At 39.7% G+C, this 27,902-nt stretch overlaps 1 protein-coding gene and 1 long non-coding RNA gene across 4 annotated transcripts in view; both read left to right on the top strand.

The window, feature by feature from the left end:
* The first annotated feature begins 3,665 nt into the window (after positions 1-3,665).
* The window catches only part of tbc1d22a (TBC1 domain family member 22A), a 316,264-nt gene continuing 292,027 nt past the window's right edge, over positions 3,666-27,902 (top strand). For 2 of the 3 annotated variants that reach the window (XM_018092307.2, XM_018092308.2), the window contains exons 1-2: positions 3,666-3,888; positions 19,737-19,793. In XM_018092307.2, coding sequence (XP_017947796.1) covers positions 3,827-3,888; positions 19,737-19,793 — 119 coding nt within the window. In that variant the 5' untranslated portion in view covers positions 3,666-3,826. The remainder of the gene's footprint in view (positions 3,889-19,736; positions 19,794-27,902) is intronic. The other variant, XM_018092305.2, reaches the window with a different exon arrangement.
* LOC116409743 lies at positions 3,896-5,756 on the top strand. Its single transcript, XR_004221995.1, has 2 exons — positions 3,896-4,196; positions 4,536-5,756. It is a non-coding gene; the product is annotated as an uncharacterized LOC116409743 (long non-coding RNA).

Raw genomic sequence — 27,902 nt, 5'->3', positions numbered from 1 at the left:
TTTTACATCTATCATAACATTGTCTTTGCATGACCTTCATTTTTGCCATAAAAGTATTTTCCCAATGCTTTTATATTATCTGTCTGATCCCCCATGTTCCCCTATAAGGGGGCTGCCATATTTGTCCAGCAGGAGGCCATTAGCATTAGAAGCTATAACTGACAGGCTGAGAAGAGACAGTCAGGCTGGCAAAACAGGTTTAGGAACTTCAAGTAACAATTATTTACAAAAGCAAATCTCTCAGCGAAACTCAATCAACATGACCTATAGGCAACTTTTTATATACATTCATATTCTGAGGAGTCGTTATTTAGTGTCAGTATTACTTTAATGTCATTGATCAGCTCCTCCCTTGTAATTCTGGGCTGATTCCTCACCTTTGTTATCATCAGTGATAAACCACGAGGTGAGATCTTGCATGGAGCCCCAATCCTAGGGAGTCTGACAGTCATTTTTAGCCTCTTCCATTTTCTAACAATTGCTCCAACAGTTGATCTATTTTCACCAAGCTGCTTTGCAATTGCCCCGTAGCCCTTTCCAGCCTTGTGAAGGTCCACAATTTTGTCTCTGGTGTCTTCTGACAGCTCTTTGGTCTTGCCCATGGTAGTAGTTGGAGTCTGACTGACTGTGGGGTGGACAGGTGTCTTTAAAGAGCTCAGACAGGTGCTACTAATTTAGATTAATGAGTGGAGTAGAGGTGGACTTTTTAAAGGCAGAGTAACAGGTCTTTGAGAGCCAGAATTCTTGCTGATTGCCAGGTGTTCAAATACTTATGTAAAGCAGTGCAATACAAATACATTATTTAAAAATCATACAATGTGATTTCCTGATTTTTTTTTAAATTCTGTCTCTCACAGTGGTAATGCACCTACAATGTGAATTTCAGACCCCTCCATGATTTCTAAGTGGGAGAACTTGCAAAATCGCAGGGTGTTCAAATACTTATATTCCTCACTGTATATATATATATATATATATATATATATATATATATATATATATAATTTTTTTTTTTTTCAAAATCCATATATCTTATATCCATATATCTTACCCAACAAACAATATAACCTTTTGCATGTCATGTTGTTATACACATGTAGAATCACATGTTTACAAATAATGCGTGATCCTCATAAAAACATGTGTAACCTAAAATGGATAATCTACACTGCTAACATGCTGGTTCTTCTGTGTCAGTTCCATTGGTTCTAAGATCTATGACACACAAAGAGTGCTTATTAGGGGGAATATTTATCAAACAATGAAATTAGATCTTGCCACAGGTCATCAGAGTTACTTCTGTCACTCTCAGTGCATTTTTATGGGGGGGAAACACAAGACAAGGTGGTCTTAGAAATCTAAAGTAAAATAATTCACTGACACCATAAAGAAACAAACTTGGGCCCATTTATAAACACTAGGCAAATCTGCACCTGGGCAATAACCTATAGCAACCAATCACTGATTATCCAGCCATGAACAAAACATCTGACTGGTTGCCATAGGTTACTGCTCAGGTGTAAATTTTCCCAGTGTTTATAAATGAGCCCCACTGTTTGTAGCCAGTTTGTAAAGTGTATGGCACGTAGGATTCATATTAGTAGAAAGTAAATCCAAAGGAATTTCCTGGAAAATTTGTTGGCACTAAATGTTTGTGAATGTACTAAGAGCAACTAAGTTATACATACAGTATTTCTAATAAGCATGCCCATACTGTAAAAGACTTTATAAAACTGTATTTAGTCTGTTGATACAGATTACTAGGCTCCTTAGTGAATGTATGTATATATGTACAAGGTATGGTAGCGATAAGTTAAGAATCAAAGACACAAGAGGATGGAATTCCCTGCTTGGAAGGGTTTACAAATTTAATGGGAGGGCAACTTACAGACACAAATAGGAGGATAAGAGTGCTGCAGGTTAAAGTGGGTAACACTGCAATATAGGTGCTAGAACCCAGATCAGGTGCTGTGTGAGTGCTCCAAGTGGTAGTCTTTAAGTTTAGTTCTGAAGAGACTGAGGGAGGATTCTCTCCAAAAGGAATTCAGGGATAGCATTCCAACTATAAGGAGCATGAAGGCAGAAGGGTTGAAGGTGGGAAATGGCAGTAGTAGAGAGGGTTGTTTAATGAATGAACAAAAATGAATGGTAAAAGAGACATGTAAAAAAACACAAATGTGCCAGTGCATTATACTCCTCTTAATATAGAAGGAATGTGCTTAAAAAAGCAGTGCTACAGGCTGATTTACTAAAAATTTCTCTAAAAACACTACTAGTCCTATCCATCTGTTCCACTTCCAATCAGCAACTAGGCTGACCTGATAGGGAACTGAAGCCTGTCTTTTGTCTGTTTGACTGCAGGGTTGTGATTGGCTACTTCCCTTACTGTGCTTCTGGCAGGGAGCGTTAGGACACGTCCACCCCTCATTTAAAACACAAACAGGGATCTGAAAGGATTATCATAATCATCATCATTTATTTATATAGTGCCAGCAAATTACGCAGCGCTTCACAATAAATTTAAACAAAAAGGGATCTTAAAAACTTTAACAAACAAGGGTATACTGAGTAACACTAGGATCAGAAGGCCCTGCTCACAAGAGCTTACAATTAATAGGGGTTAAGAGTACATTGATAAAAAAGGAATGTGGCTACTAATTCATGATTTATGATACATATATAAATGTCTGATCAGTTTAGATACCTTGAATATACTTCCCTAAATAGATGGGTCTTTAGGGAGCATTTGAAAGTTTGGAACTAAGGGGAGAGTCTGATGGTTCGAGGCAGAGAGTTCCAGAGACCTTAGGGCCCTTAGGAAACCATTTCTGGTAAGGTTAACATCTAAAAAGGCGTCTACAAAACATTGTCCCTTTGTAAAAGAGTTTTTCTTTTCCTTTTGTTAAAGCAGCCATGGATATAATCACATTGCAAGGAATAGTCAATTGAATGTCAGTTGAATTTTAGGGTTTAGGGTAGAATTTGCGTGTTCACCTCTCTCTCTCTCTGTAAGCAGTATTGCCTACCTTGACAACACATGGGCATCCCCAGCTTGAACATAACTTGCAGAATACATTAGCTGGGAAGTACAGGTGCTGGGAAACCTAGTTCTTACTTCCTGCTAAGGCAGGTGTCACACCCAGCTACTGTGCTCTGTATTGGGCCTGTAATAGCGCTAGGGAGCAGAGCACAGTAACAGCGCTGCAAATGACAGCTGGAACTTACTGGCGCAGGGGGCTCTAAGGGCCCCAGTAAAGCTTCACCTAGACCTTTGTAAATAGGATCTTTGATGTCACTGGTTTATAAGCAGACAAACAAGGCCATAAATGGCACTCCCCACTGCAAGAACATTTTTTTTCCAACGACTGTACCAAGTTAAAATAACTTTGTCAGCACTGATATTAGTACAGTGTCACGGACAAAGTGTAAACAATTCTTCTAATCCTTCTCCGAGACTACACTTTAGCGTAACTTCCAATACAGCTAAACAGCAAACCTCAAATTATCCCAAACAGCAAATGTACTTCCGCTTAGTATAGACAATCATCTCCGTAATGACACATTACTCTGAGCAGCAGGTCACTAACCTACTACGCCAAGCCAGAGAGCTGGAAAAAGTTTGTTGACTTCCGCACCGCTCAGCACGAACACTTCTGATTGGTGACAGCTTTACAACCTGGTCAGATAACCAATGGCTGCACCGCTTGTTGCCTTGTTGGAACATGGCGGCCCCCATAACACGTAGCAGAAGCGGTTTCTGCTACGAATAGCCTCTGATCGCAGTTTCGTTTTTACTATGGTGGGGAGTTTGTGATGCAAATGAAACATGTCAAACGACGCAGGCAGAAAGCAGTTCTGGAGGAGGAATGTTTCCAGAGTGCCGGGGAGGTGCGTCACTGAGGGAATGATGGGGAATGAGCACAATTTAAAGGGTGGCATAGAACACATTCACTTCTATACGGAGCTAAATGTTATCCCTTTTCAGTTGTAGATTTAGGAAGTACTGCAGTAATCACCATGCTACGTGCCCTGACTTATTGTAGCAGCAGATGTGCGTCCCCATTCACTGTCATGTTTGAAATGTTTTGACAGTGGGTGCAACTGCACGTAGTACTGAGACTTGCCCTGGTTGATTCGATCAACTGCACGTAGTACTGAGACTTGCCCTGGTTGATTCGATCTGTATTGTTGTCTAGGTCAGTGTTTTTCAACCTTTTTTGGGCAAAGGCACACTTGTTTCATGAAAAAAAATCACGAGGCACACCACCATTAGAAAATGTTAAAAAATTTAACTCTGTGCCCAGCAGCAGTGCCCCCCTAGTACATTGGTGCCCAGCAGCAGTGCCCCCTAGTACATTGGTGCCAAGAGCAGTGCCCCCCTAGTACATTGGTGCCCAGCAGCAGTGCCCCCCTAGTACATTGGTGCCAAGAGCAGTGCCCCCCTAGTACATTGGTGCCCTGCCTACGGCACACCAGGCAACATCTCGCGGCACACTAGTGTGCCGCGGAACAGTGGTTGAAAAACGCTGGTCTAGGTTTTCATGAGTCAGACTGGATAGCAGATCACGAAATAAATACACATTCAGTGATTTTAATAGCTGGTCTGATACCCTGGGCTGTTGCTCCTGTTAGCTGAAAAGTCCACTTACTCAGGGTTCTTCATTGTGAGTGCCCCCCCTTACTTTCTACTTTAATAAAATCCATCCAAATTATGGTTACCCAACAACTTGGGAGACAAGAATCACATTACAGTACAGTTTAAAGAAAGTTATAAATGTAGCAATATTCTCTATAGTATGAAAGCAAAGTTTAGTTTTGAAACAAAAAGCATTATTTGTTGCCATATTATGTTTTATAACGTTTGAAACAGTAAAGCTGAAAGGTTACTTGTTATAGTCAAATTATTTTCTCCCTTCCAAATCAATGGGAGGAAAAAAATGCTATTTTGGCAAGAAAATGCTCCTAGTGAGCAATATGCTCTGGTGGGGTTGGCCATGTTTTAGAGAAACATGTGCACGTAATAGCGATCTGGGACACTCCTACTCATTTGTGTGCATCTCCGGTGGGGATATGTAATTAAAAAAGTTTTTATTTAATGCAGTCTTTTTTTATAGATAGAAAAGCGTGGTTAATACAGTTACAGATAATACAATTATGGGCTATTCTGCTTTGGCCCAATCCATAAACATAGCGTATGTGGCATCTTCTAATATAATCGCAGAAGATTTGGCAGCATTTAATAGGTGCATATAAAACAACACCACCACCACCCTAAAAGTTATGTTTTCATTAGAAATAATTGAAGCCACTCATACTTTTTTACATTTCAGTTTAAAAATTTATTTTTATGTTACGTTTCTACCCTAAAGCACGTATTTTGTAGCAGTGCATTTAGGATAAAATACTTCAAAGAAGAGTGAATGCGCGTGATCTTCTTCTTTCCTTCAAAATGCCAGGGCCAACACATGCCGCAATCGATTGAAAAGGCCACTTTTTTGCATTTCACTCTACTGTGTATGGGCACCCAGTGTGAAGAAAGAAGCAGGAAGAGGATTGCTTACTTGCATGTCCCCCAGGCTGCTGCAGTCTTCTGCAAACAGAAGCACTGGCCTAGTATCAGGAAGTGATTACAACCACTGGGGCATCTCTAACATTTGGCACTTTTCAGTGATTGTACCTTTCCTTCTGCTTTATACAGGATGGGTGGAGTTTTGAAAAGACACTGTTTTGTTAACAAATAAATGCCTTCACTTAGACTTTTTTGGGATCTCAACTTGTGCCTTTACCTCACCACCCTTGATCTCACTGCTACCCTCCAATCTTTATATTTTTCTCTAGCATTAGTATTGCTCTGGCACTATAAAGAGTTAACATTTGATTTTAGGTTCACAAAGAGGCAAGACCCTTAATTAGATGTTTGCATAGCTGTGGGCCAGTCACTTCTTTTGAACAGTGGATCAAAGGGGGGGCTGCAGGGGGGCAGTTATGAAAAAGTTGTGAGCTATAAGAAAGAATCCATATCTCCTCTGCTGTAGGGTTCACCTCCTCATATATCATATATTAATAATGAGGAGATGCCATGCTTCCTAATGATACCAAATAGGGCCAGTCTATACCCACCAATTAGGAGGGATCGTTTTTGGGGGGCTGGAACATCTTTTTATTAGAGCATTAGTGCTTGGATTAATTGTTTAACCCTTGAACTAAGGGACTGTAAATCCTTGCAAGGAATATACAGCACTGAAGGACAAACAAGATGCATCTTATTTTTTTCAAACAGTTGTACAAACAGTTGTACCTTTTTCTTCTTGTTTTTTTTTTCCCTATCTTTTATAAGTGTCCCCTGAAATGGCATCCTACAAGGTATAGAGCAAAGGACAGCTGGGCAGAGGGATTGCTGTAGCAGATCATACCAAGGAATGGCTCATTGCAAATCTGATAGTGACCAGGAGTCTAGTACTGCCCAGGAGGGCCAAATAAGTCATTTCTATTGGACAATACCACTCTGAGGACATCAGCAACTACGGTTCCGAAAAGGTACTGCTTCACCTCACCTCAAAGCACTCCAGGAAGACCAACGTGTTCAAACCTGGAGAACTTTCCTGTGATAGAAGAGAATGGGGGTCTGGACACTGGAATGCTGCATTCCATTTGTCACATGTATCGCAAGAAATTCAGGAACTTACAGCAGGGGACCAATGACAGCTACTTTGATGTGGTGGGGAGTCTTCCATCAGTGGGCGCAGGGGCACGTTGTTTCCACTTTAGCAGAATTAGAGAACTTGATGATACTGGACCAGTTCCTGTGTACCTGTCCAGTGGCAGTACAGTAGTTTGTCGTCGACCGTGAGCCCAAAACTGAAGTTTAGGCAGCACAAATTGCAAATGCATATACTGCCAACAGATTGCCATACAGGAAGGGACTCTCCCTACAGTGATCACCAAGCAGGAAGGATCATTACATGGGGTACAGCACAGTATGCCAGGTCCATTGAAATTCCTTTGTTTGGGGGATCTAGTGCCAACGTAGATCATGGAGCTTCGCACAGGTGTTTTTCCTACAGCCAGGTTATGTTTGTGCCTGGTAAGACAGAGAATTTACCTCAGCATTTGCAATTTGTGATTGTGGGCAACAAAGTGACTCAGGGTCCAATTTTTTCTGTGGTGGATCCAGAGATAATCAACACTGGGGACATTATTACTGGGAAGACTTTGTCCTTAAAGGGCATGGGTGGGAGCCACCCAAAAGTGCCTGTGGCCAAGGTTTACTTGGATTGGGGTGTGGGGAGAGGTCTGAGGGAAGTAGGAGTGTGCAATGAAATTCCTCTTGATGTATTGTTGGGGAATGATTTGGGAAATATGCTTTTGTGCCCAATGACTGATTCAGCTGAGTTGGAGTCTGACTCGCCTCAATCAGTAACTGCCATCGGTAAAGTACAAAGATAGCTGAGAGAGAGGAGTGGGAGACAGGAAAGAGTGTCAAATACTGCCTGAACCAGTAGTGTCCCAAGGTGGGGATAAGGAGGGAAACAGGGGGGAGAGGTTTCCCCTAGGTGTCTCCCTGCTCAAGTGAGGTAGTGTACCTGCAGTAAGGGACTTCCAGCTTGGAATCCCTGATCCTGTACCAAACTGTCAAAGTCTTGAGTGGGAGTCATGAAATAGGCCAAACTCAGGAGTCATTGCAGGAGTCTTAGTAGATAGTGCCACTCAGATAGGGTTCAGTGATTGTAGCTGGTGGGCCAGGTATAGCACCAGTACTAGAACCAGTACTGAAAGGGGGATAGATAGTCAGGGAAGGAAGGATTGCTGACAGTACCAGTACCAGCTGTCCCCAAGGCAGCTGGCAACTAGATAGTATGTGGGTAGAGCCCATTAGTTTATGCCAGTCAGTGGAGACCAAGTAGGAATAAACTGGGTGGAGCAGTGGCCAAGTCTAGGCCCAGGGGATGGGGGACTAGGCAGGAGGGCCCCACAGGCACAAAAGAGGTGGGCAGTTACAGTTTGCAACCTAGTTCCCAAACCAGCACTCTATGCAATCACCTTAAAAAGAACAAGTGTGTGAGAAGTGTACCGAGATTTAACCACTCCAGTCCTTTGGATCATGCTGATAAAGATTCAAAGGAAAGAGATTCTAGGCCGGGAGGTAAAATAATTCCTCATATTAAGGATGAATTTGGTATTGACTTGGATCTGTATAATGGATTAATGTGTGCCAAAGTTATTATCAGCCCGTGGGCCTTGCAAACTTGCACTCTTTTGAAGGGGGAGGTGTCATGCCAGAGCAGTATTGCTTTGGCATTGTAAAGGGTTAAAGGAACAGTAACACCAAAAAATGAAAGTCTTTAAAAGTAATTACAATATAATGTACTGTTGCCCTGCATTGCTACAGCTGGTGTGTTTGCCTCAGAAAGACTACTATAGTTTATATAAGTTAACTGCTGTGTAGCCATGGGGGCAGCCATTCAAAGGAGAAAAGGCACAGGTTACTTAGCAGATAACAGATAAACCCCCATTATATGGGGCTTATCTACTAGTTATCTGCTATGTAACCTGTGCCTTTTCTCCTTTTTTCCAGCTTGAATGGCTGCCCCCATGGCTACACAGCAGCTTATTTATATAGTAGCTTTTCTGTAGCAAAAACAACAGTTTTTTGCAGAGCAACAGCACATTATATTTTCATTACTTTAAAATACTTAAATACACAAAAAGAGGTTGTGGGAGCACTCCAAGGCTAAATAAAGTATACAAATACAATGGAAGTGCAACTGATCTGGCCAAATTAACTACAAACATACAAAAAGAAAAAAGGATTGATCAATGCACATTCCCTGGTCCCCTGTTTCATAAGTAAATTGTCTGTTAGTTTCATGCTAGTGCATACAGTATATTGACAAAAATACTTACATTTTTTGATGTTACTGTTCCTTTAACACTGGAAATATTTGGTTTTAGGTCCACAAAGAGAGGAGACCATGTATTAGACACTTCTACAGGAGGGCATACCTACTTCTTGAATCCAGTACAGCAGAATATTATCAGTACAAATTGGCAGGTAAAGCTTGCCAAGATCACATAGAAATCAATGGCAGATATCCCTTCCCTTCTCTGGAGAATCCTTATTTTTTTTTAGAGGTTTCAGGTTTGTGTGATAATTTGAAACAGTCACAGTTTTCATGTGATAAGTCTAAAAATTCTGAATTTTCACAACTTTTCCCACACTGACTTTTTTAGTAGATGACAGACATTCATGGAAATGAGTTTATTCGAATTTTAAAATGAAAAAAAAAAAGTTAGTTGTAGTAAATCTGTAAAATAATATTATAAGCACCATTATATTTCAGAGGCATGTAAGGAATGAAAAAGGAAAAAAAAATGCACACACAAAAAAATCATATATAATTACTGTCCTTTGATTTAAAGGAGAACTAAAACTTAACCAAAGGATAAGGCTAGATATGTTATACATTATATTTTCAGCTTCTGTACCAGCCCAAGGCAAACACAGCCCCTTTACCAGGGAAGATCTGTGCCTCCAAAGATGCCCCAGTAGCTCCCTATCTTCTTTTCTGCTGATTCACTGCAGGTGCTCTGTGCTACTGTCAGTTACTGAGCTTAGGGACCGACTGTATATACTGTATATACAGAATATAAATGCCATGATATATATAACAGATTAGTAATTTATTCAGATTAAAATTATGCAATAGATCGGAAACAAATGCAATTAACATCAGAACTTAATAATCAGCCCTGTAACATCAGCTTATACTACAGGCCAACCTCATTTTCTGCTTGATAATTTGCGACTGCCCTTTACGCTGAACTTCCCAACAGTTGCCTAGAGCACACTAAGCACGTTGCAGACAACTGTAAAAGCCTGGATCATTTACGCTGAAATTTTATGCTGGTGCAGTAAGTTCAGTATATAAAATATGACATTTTTAGCCATATTCATTTTTAGGGTTTAGTTCTCCTTTAATAGATTGAAGAAGTATGGGGAGATATTTAAGAAAACAGTTATATGTTAAAGGAACAGTAACACCAAAAAATGAAAGTGTTTTAAAGTAATTAAAATATAATTTACTGTTACCCAGCACTGGTAAAACTAGTGTGTTTGCTCCAGGAACACTACTATAGTTTATATAAATAAGCTAATGTGTAGCCATAGGGGCAGCCATTGAAGCTGGAAAAAAGGAGAAAAGGCACAAGTTATATAGCAGATAACAGATAAGACACCATTGTATTCTACAGGGTTTATCTGTTATCTGCTATGTAACCTGTGCCTTTTCTCCTTTCGAATGGCTGCCCCCATGGCTACACACCAGGGTTTTTATATGAACTCTAGTAATGTTTCTGAAGCAAACACACAACTTTTACCAGTTCAGGGCAGCAGTATAATATAGTTTAATTTCTTAAATCATTTTCATTTTTTGGTGTTACTGTTCCTTTAAGCCTGGGATGACAGTTTCCCTCTAAACAAACAGAACACAAAAATATACGCGTAAAACTTTTTTGAAGTTTTTAAACAAGCAATACTCAGTATTATCTCTTTATTACAAACTGTTTAGGCCATTTTTGAGTGTATAATGTCCTGGAGTTTGTAGTCTTATTATTCATGGGCACAATAGCATGCCATGAATAATACAATTCAGCTCTCAAATCCCACAGCAGGACCCAGCTTTTCTTACCTTATGTGGAAGCTTAAGTTGTACAGAAGGCAGGGAGTCTTCTCGTTCCTTGATTTGGCAAATCTAACAGAATAACAACTGCTTTCACAGTGAGACTAGAAGATTAAAAATGCTTTAAGATGATGGAAGTTTTGTGGTTCAAGGACTTTTTTGATGTAAACAAATTCTGATTCGAAACCAACACATTTGACAGCTGAAATCTTAAAGCTTATTTTGCATTTTTATTGAATGGTAAGAACAAGACAAATGAACTATGCTTTCATTTGCATGTTGTGAGGGGTTGATGAACATTTTTAGTGCCTTAGTTTTTTAGGGTTCAGCTATGTATCCTCTCTGTATTAGATTTATAAGAGTCTATATGGATAGATCTAAAAAAGTTTTGAGTAAAAAACAAAGATTTGCAGTACATGTGTACAAATTCAATCTTTTGTAATTAGTTGGGCATTTTTGCATTGAAATTTTGCTAACATGCATTGGAGTCAATGAGGAGCAAAATAACATTGTGGTTAAGGCATTTTTAGCTCTGCAGTAGCATATACATTGTCCTATGTTGTTCTATTTTGCTACAACTGATAGTGTTAAATAAGTATAGTTGCTCAGGCCAGAAATACTTTAAATCAGGTTGACCAGGTTTGGCACTTTTTGCAGGATTTCAATCAGGGATGCACCGAATCCAGGATTCCATTCGGCCTTTTTTGGCAGGGTTCTGAATCCTAATTAGCATAAATAAGCATATGCTAATTAGGATTTGGAAGGGTTAAATGTTAGGGGAGGAAAGTGTTTTTGCTGTGCGTGCACCAATTTTTACCCCTTCCGGATCCTAACTAACATATGCTAATTAGGTGTCTGATTCGGTTCGGTATTTGGACGAATCCCTCTGGATGGATTCGGGGGTTTGGCCAAACCCAAAAACTGGGTTCAGTGCATCGGTGCTGAGTGTTCAGCTCAGCATTAAAGCAATGGTTTTTGTTAGCTGTCCTATTTTATTATACCCGTGTAATCTTTTTAATAACTGTCCTATATTTTTTTTTTTTAAAAAAAAAGGTATTCGGGGGCATACCTATTTATTTTTTAATTAGGACAGGTGTTTATTTGTGTTTTGTTTTATATACAGCATTTGACTGCATCTGTGGCATCAGGAGCAAAGCTGTTTGTAGATTGAAAAAGAAGGGCTTAAAAGGTGTTAGTGTGTGTATGTGAAAGAGATAGTAATTCTACGGTCAACTGGGACAGGGAGTGATGTGGATTGTGTATAATCTCCATCTCCTGTGGGATATGTAGGTACAACAAAGGATTATAATAATGTCCCATGTTAGCCTGCAGTACCTTTTTTTTCTTACTCATTTCTGTACCATTTCAAATATCATAGTTACATTGGGTTGAAAAAAAGACCATCTAGTTCAACCCTTCCAAGTGAACCCAGCACAGACAAACGTATACTTACCTATCTATACACTCACATGTCCTTTTGCAAGCACCTTTTTCTCAACCTTCACAATCTAACCTCATAGTTTAAATCTTCCATCCCCTTTACTAGTTTAGTTGGACGTCTCTGCACTCTCTCCAGCTCATTAATATCCTTCTTAAGGACTGGAGCCCAAAACTGCACCGCATACTTAAGGTCAGGGGCGGGACAAGCCGACCGGGCGCCCTAGGCAACCCGGTCGGCTAACTCCGCCCACCTCCCCGCCCCCCCAGAACGGCGCATGCGCGCCAAAGCACAGGAGGTGGTGCAGGGGGGGGGGCAGGGCGATTAGATCGGTCATTGCCTCCGCCGCTAATGACAAACGGCGGAGGCAATGACAAAGTAGCACTAGGGGTAGGCAGGAGAGGCTACTGCCTGGCGCCCCTCAATCGTTGTGCCCTAGGCAGCTGCCTCTTCTGCCTACCCCTAGTTCCGGCCCTGCTTAAGGTGAGGCCTTACCTGGGACCTATAAAGAGGCAAAATTATGTTTTCATCCCTTGAGTCAATGCCCTTTTTTATGAAAGACAGCACTTTATTTACTTTAGTAGCTACAGAATGACATATCATTTGAATATAATCACCAAGATCAAATTTCCTATGGCCTAAAGTCTATGCTTAAGTGAGTTTTCTGTGTTTAGTAATTTGTTGAAATATATGATGTTGTTTTAAATTTTACTTTTTTGTTGAGTTAAAACTATTTTGAATTATTTTTCTATTTATGGGGGTCTTAAATTAAGTAAACTTCATTAGATTTATTTATTTAAATGAGTTTACACACTTTTATTATACTTTAGTCCTGGCGTCTTAATTTTTTTTCCCTTTATGATTGTGAATTTTTACCATTGCAGACTTAATTAAGCTACCTTTAACATACCTGAATATAAACCACTATTGATGTTTTGTAAATAACCAAAATAATGTATTAATTATTTTATGTTGCAGACACCTATATTGTATAGATTAACCATCTGAAACAGCAAAATAACATAGGGAATTTAAAATATGTTTTAGCTAACTTATGAAACATTTATAAAAGTATAAAACCTTGCAAAGTGGGAATCAGTGGTTCCCAAAACTGTGTGGGCCCCAAACTGAAAAAAACCCACTGAATATAAATAATATAGAGAGATTTTGTTAGATTGTGTGTTGATATGGCTGTGTTACATGACATTTTGTCTTCACTAGTACAATAAAGGAGAACCATAGTAGTCAAAATGCCCTTAATTTGTTGTCGAAGCTTTTGAAAGAATAGCATGGGAACACTCTGTCTATAGCAGACTCTGTCTGGTAACAAGCAGACACCTTTTATAAAAAGAGAATTGAGCATTTCTGTGGGGTGCCCATCTGTCACTGCCAGTGACTGTGTGTTTTCTAGCAAGAAATGCTTTTAGGTGATGAAGGGTTACCTCAAGTGTTTTTATGCATATTGTGGGTGATTTAAAAAAGACAGTGAACCAATAGCCCAACAATGTTGTGCTATTGATGATTCTAAAGGTGGCCATATACTCTCAAATTTTACTCTTTTTCTGAGATGCCACAGATATTGGTCATACATTTAAATGCAACAATCTAAAACTAACATTCAGACTGAAATTGTAGGATAAAGCCTTAAAAATAACAAATCTGAGAATGTTCTGAACATGAAATATTTGGCAGATACCAATCGTATGAAAGCAACAGTCAGCAACAGTATATCCCCCTTGTAAGCAAGGAGAGGCATCGCAAAGCAAAACCTTTATGGCTGAATAAAAGTGTTAGTGTCGAGGTTGTTAAGAAAAAACGTGCTTTTAAAGCATTCAAGTTAGCTGGGACAGCAGAAACTTTCATCAGGTACAAGGAAGCAAATAAAGCATGCAAAAAAGCTATCAGGCAAGCTAAAATAGAGATGGAAAGGGATATTGCAGCTAGGAGTAAAAATAATCCAAAATTATTTTTTAATTATGTGAATAGTAAAAAAATGAAGCAAGAAGGGGTGGGAACCTTATTATCGGGGGGGGGGGGGGGTAAGTTGGTTGATGAGAATGGGGGAAAAAGCAGAAATTTTGAACTTTTATTTTTTATCTGTCTATACATCTGAGGAGCCAGCTTATGAAGGCTTCCCTTTTAATATGCCCAGTTCTAGTAATTTAGCTACTGACGCATGGGTCACTATGGAGGAAATTCAAAAGAGACTTGAACATGTAAAGGTAAACAAAGGTCCAGGACCGGATGGAATTCATCCCAGGGTATTAAATGGGCTGAGCGCTGTGATTGCCAAGCCTCTTCACATAATTTTTCAGGATTCGTTGAGGTCTGGCATGGTGCCGAGAGACTGGCGAATTGCTAATGTGGTGCCGTTATTTAAAAAGGGATCCCGTTCTCAGCCTGAAAACTATAGGCCTGTTAGTCTGACATCAGTAGTAGGAAAACTTTTGGAAGGGGTAATAAGCGAAAGGGTATTTGAATACATTGCAGTTCACAATACTATAAGTTTGTGCCAGCATGGTTTTATGCGTAACAGATCTTGCCAGACTAATTTAGTCGCTTTTTATGAGGAGGTGAGCAGGAACCTTGATGCTGGAATGGCAGTGGATGTCCTCTACTTGGACTTTGCTAAAGCATTTGATACAGTACCTCACAGAAGGTTAATAATCAAATTGAGGAATATTGGCCTAGAACATAATATTTGTAATTGGATAGAGAACTAGCTGAAGGATAGATTACAAAGAGTGGTGGTAAATGGAACATTTTCTAATTGGACCAGTGTGGTTAGTAGAGTACCGCAGGGGTCAGCCCTTGGTCCTTTGCTTTTTAACTTGTTTATTAATGACCTGGAGGTGGGCATAGACAGTTCTGTTTTCTATTTTTGCTGATGACACTAAATTGTGCAAAACTATAAGTTCCATGCAGGATGGTGCCGCTTTGCAGAGCAATTTAAAAAAATTGGAAAACTGGGCAGCAAACTGGAAAATGAGGTTCAGTGTTGACAAGTGCAAAGTTATACACTTTGGTAGAAATACTATAAATGCGAACTATCTACTGAATGGTAGTTTGTTGGGGGTATCCTTAAAGGAGATGGCAAGCCAAAATTTATAAATGGTACTATTGAATAGAGCTACAATTGATAAAGAAAAACGCCACACTTTTGGCTCAATTACAGCAACAAAAACGTATAAAAACTTACTTCAAAGTTTGAGCTCCGTGCAAAGAATGGCGCGGCCATCTTGGAAGTGGTATGCCCACTTCCTTTCCTTCACTCTCTACACTGCGCATGCGCCGCCTGGATCGCTTCTATATAGAGCGCGTCACCATAGCAACCGGACGCTTTGCTTATGGTGTGCGCTCATAGGGGCCGCTCTGAGGGTGACGAGGGGGAGCGCACCTGCTTGTGCACGCCCACTGCTGTACTACATTGCGCATGCGCCGCCTCTATCTTCGAGTCCTCAAGTCTGCAAATGAGCGATGCATCCTGGGACCTTTATTTACACAGCTCGGTGGTTTTTTGTGCGGTTTGCCTGCAGTACATCTAAACGTTAAGTATATGGGGAGACTTAAGGGCAGCATTGACACAATAGATGGTAAGCCTGCATTTTAAGATTACATGTTATGTAGCCTTTCCTTCTCCTTTAATGGAGAAGGATCTAGGGGTTTTTGTAGATAACAAGTTGTCTAATTCCAGGCAGTGTCATTCTGTGGCTACTAAAGCAAATAAAGTGCTGTCTTGTATAAAAAAGGGCATTGACTCAAGGGATGAGAACATAATTTTGCCCCTTTATAGGTCCCTGGTAAGGCCTCACCTTGAGTATGCAGTGCAGTTTTGGGCTCCAGTCCTTAAAGGGGAAGGAAAGGCTAAGTCACTTGGGGTTGCTAAAATGTTAAGCACCCCCAAGTGACTTGAACCGCTTACCTCGTATCCCGGGCTGGTGCCCCTGTTAGGAGAAAACCGCACCAGCCCAGGGCACCTGGGGCGATGTGCTTCCTCCTTCCGCCTTCGTTTCGCTGCAACTCCGAGTCCGGCGCATGCGCAGTAGAGTGAAAAAGCCGACTTCTCTGTTACAGTTCGGCTTTTCACTCTACTGCACATGCGCGCGCAGTGAAGAATGAAGCGATCGCTGCTACCCCAGGCTGGTGCTGTTCTCTCCATACAGGGGCACCAGCCCGGGGTAGAAGGTAAGCGATTCAAGTCACTTGGGGGTGCCTAACATTTTGGCACCCCCAAGTGACTTAGCTTTTCCTTTAAGAAGGATATTAATGAGCTGGAGAGAGTGCAGAGATGTGCAACTAAACTGGTTAAGGGGATGGAAGATTTAAACTATGAGGTTAGACTGTCGAGGTTGGGGTTGTTTTCTCTGGAAAAGAGGCGCTTGCGAGGGGACATGATTACTCTGTACAAGTACATTAGAGGGGATTATAGGCAGATAGGGGTTGTTCTTTTTTCCCATAAAAACAATCAACGCACCAGAGTTCACCCCTTTAGATTAGAGGAATGGAGCTTCCATTTGAAGCAGCGTAGGTGGTTTTTCACGGTGAGGGCAGTGAGGTTGTGAAATGCCCTTCCTAGAGATGTTGTAATGGCAGATTCTGTTAATGCCTTTAGGAGGGGCCTTGATGAGTTCTTGAACAATCAGAATATTGTGATACTAACATCTACAATTAGTATTAGTGGTTGTATATATAGTTTATGTATGTGAGTGTATAGATTGGTAGGTGTGGGTTGTGTGTGCTGGGTTTACTTGGATGGGTTAAACTTGATGGGCTCTGGTCTTTTTTCAACCCTATGTAACTATGTAACTTCCTGTAAATGCATTGTACTATCAGATACACAATACATGCACAGATTTTATCGTTATCCCACCGAAATTTTCTAACCCGGCCAATCGACTAAATGACCTATAGCCATGGTACGAAAACTATGGGGACGATAATTCTGAGCCCACATATGATCAGAAAATTTTTCAAAACATATCTGTGCGTGTAGGTGGCTTTTTCACCACCTAAAATTTTAGCACTTCTTAAACTGGAGGAAGAATAGAGAAAAAATTACTGAATATAATTAATATAGAGAGATTTTGTTAAGCTGGTGTCTTTATGGCTGTGTTACATGACTTTTTGTCGTACAATAAAGGAGAACCATAGCGGTCAAAATGCCCCTAATTTGTTGTCAAAGCTTTTGTAAGAATAGAATGTGAACACTCTGCCAATAGCAGACCCTGTCTGGTAACAAGCAGATACCACATATAAAAAAATGTTTGGACCATGGCTATCAGTCATTTAGTCGATTGGCCAGGTTAGAAAATTTTGGTTGGATAATGATAAAATCTGCGCATGTATTGTATATCTGACAATATCCTTGGGGGACATACAATGCTGATGTATAAATTCCCACTCCATGCCCGCTCTTAGATAGGAGAGTGGGCAGGAAGCTATACCCGAGCAGGCCTAGGGGACGAGAGAGCAGCTGGAAGGAAGGGGGCCAGGGGCTTGTAGGGATTGCTACCCTGTGCTCTACCCCTTTGAAGATTTTTTTTTTGAAGTGGGGACCAGCCCAGAGTAGTTACACCGCTGTAGTGCTACTTATGTGTGCAGCACTGTACAGCAGAATAGTAAATTAAAACAATAATGAAATACAAATAAATACACAGTACAGGTACATTAAAGAGTAAGTAATGTGTTAAAGGAAATCTGTACCCTCAGAATGAATACTTAACCAACAGATAGTTTATATTATGTATCAATAAATATTGCCATTTTACATCCTTTCCCTTGATCTACCATTTAGTGATGGGTTGTGTGCTCACTCAGAGATCGCATGGCCGGAAATAATGCAGCTCTAACTGTTTAAAGGTGGCCATACACGCACCGATATTATCGTACGAAACCTCGTTTCGTACGATAATCGGTGCGTGTATGGTATGTCAGCGAGCCGACCGATGTCGCAGGAAGCTGCTGAAATCGGTCGGCTCGTCGATCGGCCAGGTTAGAAAATTTTGATCGGGCGCCATAGAAGGCGCCTGACCAAAATTCTCCCTTCAGAGCTGAATCGGCAGAAGGAGGTAGAAATCCTATTGTTTCTACCTCCTTACCTGCCGATTCAGCCCTGAATGGTGTGTGGCGGATCTGACGATGTTTCGTGCGACCGATGGTCGTACGAAACATCGTCGGATCGCCACGTGTATGGCCAGCTTAAGGAAGAAGCGTGGAAGCAAAAGTAGTGGCCTAGCATGTATGTGTACCTTGGCTTGTTTGTGTGCACTGTGAATCCTATGATCCCAGGGGGCCGCCCTTAATTTGCAAATTGGTCAGTTCACATAAAGCAGCCCCCACTGCTGACAGTGTTTTTCATGCTGCCTGTCCACAGAATTGTTTTTCATGTAAACCCGCTTCCTCTATTTTCTAAACCATCCGCTATACCTGCTGATGTCATGTGTGCCAGGTGCCTTTTTCTGACTGCTGAGGAAAAGGAAAAGGAAAAAGAATACCGGCATTGAGAGATGCAGAGAGCTCCCTGTATACAAGTTACAAAGCATAATCATTAAACAGAGAATCAGGGGGCAACAAAGAGACCTACTTAAAGACAAACTGTCATTCATAAGAGCTGAAGATTATTATGCAAAGTGTATCCCTGATTGAAACTGATAAGGATTGCATTCCCCCTGAAAAACTGGTGGTTATGTGCAGCTCCTTTTTCATTCTTTAAAATAGGCATTTTCTTTGTGATTAGAATTAACATGACACAATTTTTTTTGGTCTGTATTTGTGTATGTATCTATATCTGTACTTGCCTGTGTTGTTTAAAGGAACAGTAACACCAAAAAATAAAAGAGCTTTAAAGTAATAAAAATATAATGCACTGTTGCCCTTCACTGGTTAAACTGGTGTGTTTGCTACAGTAACACTACTATAATTTATATAATAAGCTGCTGTGTAGCCACAGGGGCAGCCATTCAAGCTGGAAAAAAGGAGAAAAGGCACAGGTTACATAGCAGATAACAGATAAGTTCTGTAGAATACAATAGTGTTTTATCTGTTATCTGCTATGTGCCTGTGCCTTTTCTCCTTTGAATGGCTGCCCCCATACTACACAGCAACTTATTTATATAAATTATAGTAGACACACAAGTAAACACACAACTTTTACCAGTGAAGGGCAGCAGCACATTATATTTAATTATAAAATACACTTTCATTTTTTGGTGTTACTGTTCCTTTAAGAGATGTGGAAACAATGAAGCAGATATTATCCAGTAATAAAATAATATCATAAACATCTTGCATATAATTGAAAATACCATGCAAAACAGCTTTCAAGGGAAGAAATTAAAAATACCTACAGAGACCTTATAACAATTAATGCAAGTGAATATACAAGCAACAAACTTTGTTTCTCTACATGTATTTATCCCATAAATATGAAGGGCTTTGTGCTTCACCACAACTGTGACTTGGTAGTATGGGCTATCTGCTCCTTGGCTTGGTATCACTAATCACTAAGCCAGCATGTCTTTGTGGATTAAAAAATGTAATTTTTCAAATGTGTATTTGCATTTGCTGCAAAATAAAGCGAATGAAACTGTTTTCTAAATGTTTTCTTTCTCCTTTATCAGTATTCAACATGTATATGGTGCTCAACACCCTCCTTTTGATCCACAGCTTCATGGCACGTAAGTAAGCATTTTATTCTGATAAAAACTTGTTTACAATTAATAGACTAAATTAATATAAAACAATATTTGCACACTAGTCTCAAAAATATGCTATTGTTTATACCATATTTATATACGAAGAAAGTAAAAAATGCAGAAAATGCTCTCTTTTAAGCTCTTCTGCAATTTTTTTTTCAGTCTTTAATATGATCCCTTTTTCCCTTGTATATTTCTGCTCCAGGCAATGGCCACTGCAAGGATGGTGGTTTTGGGGGGTAATTGCTTTACAATCTAATCCTCCTGTATAATAAGAACTTCTAGTACTGTCATTTGACAGCACTGGGCTGTGGAGTTAAGTGCAAAAGTGCTAGTTTGCTTGTGCACCCACTAGTGCTTACTTTAAATGTATGCTAACACATTTCCCTTTGAAGTAATGTTGATTTAAGGATAAGTATTATCTTTGAAGTAGTCTTTTTGTTTAATAGACAGACTACTGGTTAAAACCAAGAGAACAGATAGAAATATTAAATAATGGTATCCCACAGAGTTAAGTACTGGACACATCAAAATAAATTATTTAAGCCCCTAATGGTGCAAAGTGTAAAACTATTCTGCCCATGCTACTTAGCAGTGGCAATTTGTACATGTCATAATTAAGCCAAAGCAGCATCTATTGTATATGAGATGCAACACTAGGTGCAAGGGAGCCCTGTACCTAACAGTCATTCAGTAGCTTGTGCCTGCACGTAGTAATGGTTTTGCCATGAAGGTCCACCATTTACTCAGTGTTCTTTTTATTTTATATTATCAGAAGTGGTAACAATATTGGAAATGCCATCTTGTGTTCCATAGCCCTAATAGAAACTGGCAAATACTGGTATTACAGGTGGTTGCTACAATGCATATTATACCTCTGCTGCCTAAAACACGCTGTTGTAAAAATAAAAAGCCACATATCTCATTGGGTTTAGACTCTGAATCAGGCCATATACTTGCAAATAATGTTACAGTGACTTCCAAGAAAAGTATTTCCACATCCTAATTACATTATGCAGTGAGATTCAGAGGTTACAGGCAAAAATGCACTAATACAGTGAAAGGTACTGGGAACTTGAGCCCCCAAACAGTTATATACAGTAAGTTAATTGATCTTGACACCCCAGGCATCCTCTTACATTTAAGAAAAAAAAAAAAAAAAAGATTATCTGAAGGCTGGTTTCAGAATCAGAATGTACAGTAGCATGATGTTTCATTGGCTCCATCTTTCATGATGCACAACACCTCTGCACCCCATGGCTGTCAGTATTCAGCAACTTAAAATTGTAGAAAAATGCAAACCCAATTTCTGCTATTTAGAATATACCTACAGTACACACATATGCCATACATAACTGCTGTAGCTCAACTTGTAGATTCACACATAAAAAGGCTTTTTATGTGTTTTTGTGCGCAAAAGTGGCTATATTTTTTTTTCTTTAAAATAAAAATATAACCACAATTATATATATATATACACTCGATGTGCCTTTGTGTCTAGTGGATGCAATGTCCTAGATGTGCCCACCGACCCCGCACGCCCTCTAAGTAGCGCTTGTCCTGTGTAATTTCGTGACTTGGTGCGTCCATGATTGGGCACTGCTCATGCAATGACGCAATTCGCCAAATGATGATTGAGAGACCACACACTGTTAGTATTTCATACTCTGTCCTTCAGGAGTTTATGTGGTCGATTCGATACTATTCTCCCTGATTTGCCTTGAGTCCTGCTGTTGTTGCTCTGTTTGTCCCTGATATGTCGTATGAAACTTATTCCCTATACTTTAATGTTTAGATACTTTTTGCAATATTCTTTCACTTGATCCATGTGTCAAAACATATATATATATATATATATATATATATACAGGCTGTTCATGCATTTTTTAATATAATCTACTATTCACAATAGATCCGGTGTTGCTGGTCTTTTTTGCAATATATATATATATATATATATATAATATTCACCAAAGAAAAGTGCCAGTGCTAGTTTTTTCTGGGTGCAAAAGGACTTGAGAAAGGAGTGTGAAGCTAAATTGTTGTGCAGGTGTGCAGGACTTTTTGGTATAATTTTATATATATTTATATATGTGTGTGTGTGTGTGTGTACATGTACGTACGCACATAACTTATAATGTAAGTAATGTGCCATTTCAAATAAAAATACAGTTTATGCTGATTAGATGTGACCTTGGAAAACAGTCAGTCATGTATAATAGAAAATTAGTGCTCAGTGAGGCAACAGAATGAGAAATATACAATAATATTTTGCTAAACTTGCTTTGGATCAACAGTTCCTGTCTCCCTGATGGTTATGGTTGGCATGTTGTTGATCACAATGACAAATTGAAAAGTCTTCAAAAGAAAAAGTCTTTGTTATTTTGGTGCTTATTATTATCAGCAACGTTTTATTAGAGTGAAGGATTGGGAAAATGTATAATTTTAATATAAATGTGCTAATGCAGAATTGCATATTATAATATGCAAAAAGAGGAGTTATACATTTATGTGTGGCCAGTATACAATATACTCTACTTATTGTTATCATTAAAAAAAAACCTTTGTCTGTGTGACAATATACAAAATACTAATGTTTACTATTATTTAGTATTATAATGCATTCATTTTTATTTACTAATATTTATTATTAGTCTATATTATTATGGTTAAGCTTATGTCCACATATGCCCACGATACAACAATATTTTTTCTACTTTGGCAACAATTTGTGCGACAAAATCGTATTTGATGCAACGAGTACGAAAGTTTCATAATTCATTCAAGCTTCTGTATCGTAACTTTCCTTTGGCCAGGTTGGAGCTGCAGAGTGCTATTGAATCCTATGGGAAGCTTCCAAAATCATGCACTGAAGGTTCAAAGTCAGAAAGTTTTTTGCTTTGTTTACGAACATTTGGATACGAAAATTTTGTAACTTTCAGATTGTACCACAATATTTTCGGATCGTAACGTTCGTAACATTTCCGCACATCAGAAATTATCGTTAAGTATACGAATATTTGCAAATCGTACTTTAACACAATAGAAATTCGTACATTGATAAGCCCCTAAGTGTGCTAAAAATCATTTAAACATTTAATAAACCCATTAGGATTGTTTTGCTACCAGTATGGATTTATGCTACCTTAGTCATGATCAAGTAAAAGGTACTGTTTTATTATTACAGAGGAAAGAAAAAACAAATACAAATTGATACCTCTAACTCTGTACTTTTAATTAAATTCTGTAATACACATATAAAAAATAAGCTAATTCTTTGCCAGTGGAAGCTGCCAAAGAAGGACTTTATAGCACACTGGCACAATAGTTAGCATTTCTGCCTTGGACTACTAAGGTCCCAGGTTCGATTTTAGCCAGGGCGCCTATTTTTAAAGAGTAATGTGTTCTGAGAATTCTGGTTTCCTCCTATGTGATTTCTTTACACAAAAATATACAGGTAGGTTTAATGGTTCCTGATAAAACTAAACAGTTTTTGTGAATGGGGTAGGCTTCACTGGGGCAGGGATTGATGTGAATGATCTATTATCTCTGTAAAGTGCTGTGGAATATGTTGACACTATATAAGTAATGAATAATAGTAACAACTTTAGCAGTATCATAAGAAAAACATATTTCACTTGAAAACTGCATGAAATATTTAGGTCAATTTAAAAAGTACTGTTTATTTTATATAATATAAGATATAATTTTTCTAATTGCATAAGGAACACAGGAACACATTTAATTCCATACCATTCTAGTCATAATTGACCATAATGTCTCATCAATATTCTGACTCACTAAACCATATAAATATTTTTTTGTGCAAAATCATTTTTTGGTAAGTTTTCCTTTATAAACTGGGGCCAAATGTAATTTACAGCTCTCTCCTATTAAAATATAAATATTTTTTTGTGCAAAATCATTTTTTGGTAAGTTTTCCTTTATAAACTGGGGCCAAATGTAATTTACAGCACTCTCTTATTTTTATACAAAATATCACTGTTGCTGCCAAGAATTATTTTATTTTAAAGCATATTTTGCAAGCTTTACAAATGTAATAGCTGGGGGCGTGGCCAGGCAATGAAACTGAGCGCACGCACTTACTGAGAGCTCCGTTCTCCCGTGCTTAAAAAGCCTGATAATAAGCCTTATCACTAGCGGTCTTCGGACCACATAAGCTCAGGCACACAGCTGGAAAAGAGAGGAGCACGAAATGGGCCGGAAAAAACGCCAAGAGCAGCACATAACAATATCCCCCTACCTCCAGAGAACCGCACCGCAAGAATCACAGGCCGCATCACAAGATGGCGCCGGATGCGAACATGACACGCAGGTTCCTCCAACGCTGGACTTCTCTCCCTCCTCATCCACTGGCAGCAGCCCCCCAGGGACACAGATACAATCAGGTCAGTCGACCATGTATACAGATACGGGAAACGCAGAAACCCAACCAGTCACAGCACAAATATTACGCGGACAGCTACAGCAACTCCGCACAGACCTCACCACTACCATCACACAGACGGTCTCCGCAGCAGTCTCACACGCTATGAGAGAGATACAAAGAGACCTAACTGACCTTGGGGAACGTACTGATAAACTAGAGACCTATACAGATGACATAGCACAACGCATAGCAAACCTAGAGGAGGAAAACACCATCCTCAGGGATGAACTGATACAAGTTAAAGACTCCTGTGAGGATCTAGAAAATAGATCCAGGAGACAAAACCTACGCATACGGGGAGTACCAGAGGAAATTGGGGCAACTGAACTAAGAGAATACATACAAGCACTATGCTCCACACTATGCCCCGGCATGGCGGCCGAGCTCTGGAGACTAGACAGAGCACACAGGTCACTAGGCCCAAGGCCCCCAACCTCAAAACCCCCACGAGACATAGTGGCCAGATTCCACTACTATGAAAGTAAAGAAGCGGTACTAACTGCCACACGGGCAGCCAAGCTAATTGAATTCCAAAGTCATAAAGTACAAATCTACAATGACATTTCACCAGTCACACTGGCAAAACGCAGGGAACTGCGGCCGGTCACATTATTATTACAGGAACACAAAATCCCATACAGATGGGGTTACCCATTTAAATTGATTGTGGCTAGACAAGGCCAAACATACATTCTGCAAAATCCCAACAACTCCCGCAAATTCTTAGCGGCACTGGGCATCCAAATGAAAAATAATTCCACACCAGAACGAAACGCACCAACTAAACCTCAACTACAGCCCATATGGAATAAAGTACCTACCACAAACCGGGGACCCAACCTCACACTAAGCCCTTCCCCACCTAGGGCTAGCTGAACTTTAGAACGATCGGTTCACATCCTGCCTCACCACAGGCTACATACCGTAACCGAAATTGGAAGCCCTAATGTGGAAACGCATCCAGAATCTTCCAAAAACCCTCTCCTCCAACCTCCCATAAAAACGGGAGAATCCGGAACGGACTCACATCGTGTCCCATACGTCAACCCGACACTCATTGCTTTTCCACTAACCCCCAACAAAAATTTGGGAGCTTATTTTGCCCCACACCAAACCCAAAACTACACCCCAACTAACTGGGTGTAGACAATTTGGTTCTTCTCTCCAATCACTCACTAAATGGACCATCATATTTGCCACAGGCAATTACCTAAAGAGTGTATACTTTTATTTTTCTTATATATATTAATGTTCTTGAAGTTACATGTTCAATTGTTTTTTACAACTATGCTTATGCAAAAAAGTTATGATTACATGGCAAAAATATTGAGCTATATATATAACTTACTTCTGCTTTACTCAACCCAGGAGATGGCATTAACTAATTACAATGACCAAATAGAAGTGACATATTCTAAAGCGCAACATCTGGTCGGGATACTTGGTTCTGCCAGGACAGGGCTAGTAGTAGGCAACTCAAAGCAAGCCACAATAAGCTTTTTTTTTAAGAGAGATCATGGCTAAGTTCGTATCTATCAATGTCAAAGGCCTGAACAGCATCCATAAACGATATTTAGCACTCAGAGAAATCAAATCCCTCAAAGCCGACATAGCTTTCCTCCAAGAGACCCATTTTAATGCAAACAAATCCCAAAAACTCGGCTCAAGGGACTACCCCACTGGATATTACGCCTCAGCCCAACAAAAAAAAGCAGGGGTAGCAATATTAATACATAAGAACTGTCCCTTGACAGTAGACCAAGTATCCCGAGACCAGAATGGTCATTATATATTGATACATGGCAAATATGCGGATGTACCTGTTGTCTTGCTTAATGTGTATGCACCTAACAAAAGACAAATCAGATTTATTAGGAAAGTTTTAGATCACTCATTAACCAACAACAGAGTATACACAATAATAGGAGGTGACTTTAACATGGTACACTCACAACTTAACGACAGATCTCAACCCTCACGAGATCAGGTAATTCACAACCAATCAAAAGAATTTAGGAAAATCACACGCCAGACAAACATATTTGACTCCTGGCACCTCACCCACCCTAAAGAACAACAATTCACATTCTACTCTGCAGTACATAAAATACATACTAGACTTGATTATTTTTTTATCTCATACTCATGTCTCAGATTGACACATCAGGCCACAATACACCCAATTACGTGGTCAGACCACGCTCCAATATCATTACAACTTGACATTACCCCCCCCACACTGAGAGAACCTCACTGGAGACTTAATGAAACTATACTTCACAACCAAGACTACCTGTTAGCTACAGAAACAGCACTCAAAGAATACTTTCAGCTCAATAAAGGAACGGTTCAATCGCCAACAACTCTATGGGAAGCCCATAAGGCTACCATTAGGGGCCACTTAATATCCCTCACTTCCAAAAAGAAAAAGGAATACATCCGATCACAACTCTCCATATAAAAACAACTACAAATTCTAGAATCTAAATACTTCTCCCATAAATCCGATCAGGTTCTGACCCAGATACTGAAACTTAGATCAGACCTAAATTCCCTTAAGCAAAAAGACGCAGAAAAAGCTATACTATGGACGAGACAGAAATATTACGAAAAAGGGGACAAACAACATACACTTCTAGCCAGAAAGCTAAGAGACCAACAAAACCAAACCAGAATCACATCCATTAGAACACATACAGGCGAACTCACTTATAATCCCGATCAAATAGGGGAACAGTTTCATGCATATTATACTAAACTCTACAACTTAGAACACAACCCCAACAACACAGACCGAGCCTTAACAGACTTCCTAGCTAAAGCCACTCTACCTAAACTGTCAGAGGACGACATAGAAAAGCTGAACACAAAGATTACACCCGAAGAAATAGCAGACGCACTAAAAAATATGCCAGGGGGGAAAGCCCCGGGCCCTGATGGGCTACCATATAAATACTATAAAACTTTCCTACATGTCCTATCCCCCCATCTAACTGAACTTTTCAATGCCTACCTTCAAGGAACCCCAATCCCCAACTCAAATTTAACTTCTTATCTTACGTTATTACATAAAGAAGGGAAAGATCCTACATTATGCACCAACTATAGACCCATAGCACTACTGAACTCAGATTTGAAGCTTTTCACAAAAATCTTAGCAAATCGGCTCACACCAATCCTCCCCAATTTAATCCACAAAGACCAAGTCGGCTTCATTCAGGGCAGACAAGCAGGCGATAATACACGAAGAGTGATAGATCTCATAGAAATTGCCAATAGAGCAAATACACCAGCAGTAATTCTAAGCTTAGATGCCGAAAAGGCATTTGATCGCCTCAGCTGGCAATTCATGTTTAAACTTCTGCAACACCTCAACTTCACAGGACCATATCTAAAGGCCCTTCAAAACTTATATAGCACCCCCTCGACATACTTGAAACTACCAGGCCAATCCCATAGACCCATATCAATTCATAATGGCACGAGACAAGGATGCCCCATGTCTCCACTCCTTTACGCCTTAAGCATTGAGCCAATGGCAGCATTAATCCGAAACAGTCAAGACGTAACAGGAATAGACATAAAATCCACACAATACAAAGTTTCCCTATATGCAGATGATATCATGCTTACCCTAACAA

This window comes from Xenopus tropicalis, chromosome 3 (assembly GCF_000004195.4).
Source record: "Xenopus tropicalis strain Nigerian chromosome 3, UCB_Xtro_10.0, whole genome shotgun sequence".
Taxonomy (NCBI): domain Eukaryota; kingdom Metazoa; phylum Chordata; class Amphibia; order Anura; family Pipidae; genus Xenopus; species Xenopus tropicalis.
This window is presented reverse-complemented; position numbering and strand designations above follow the sequence as displayed.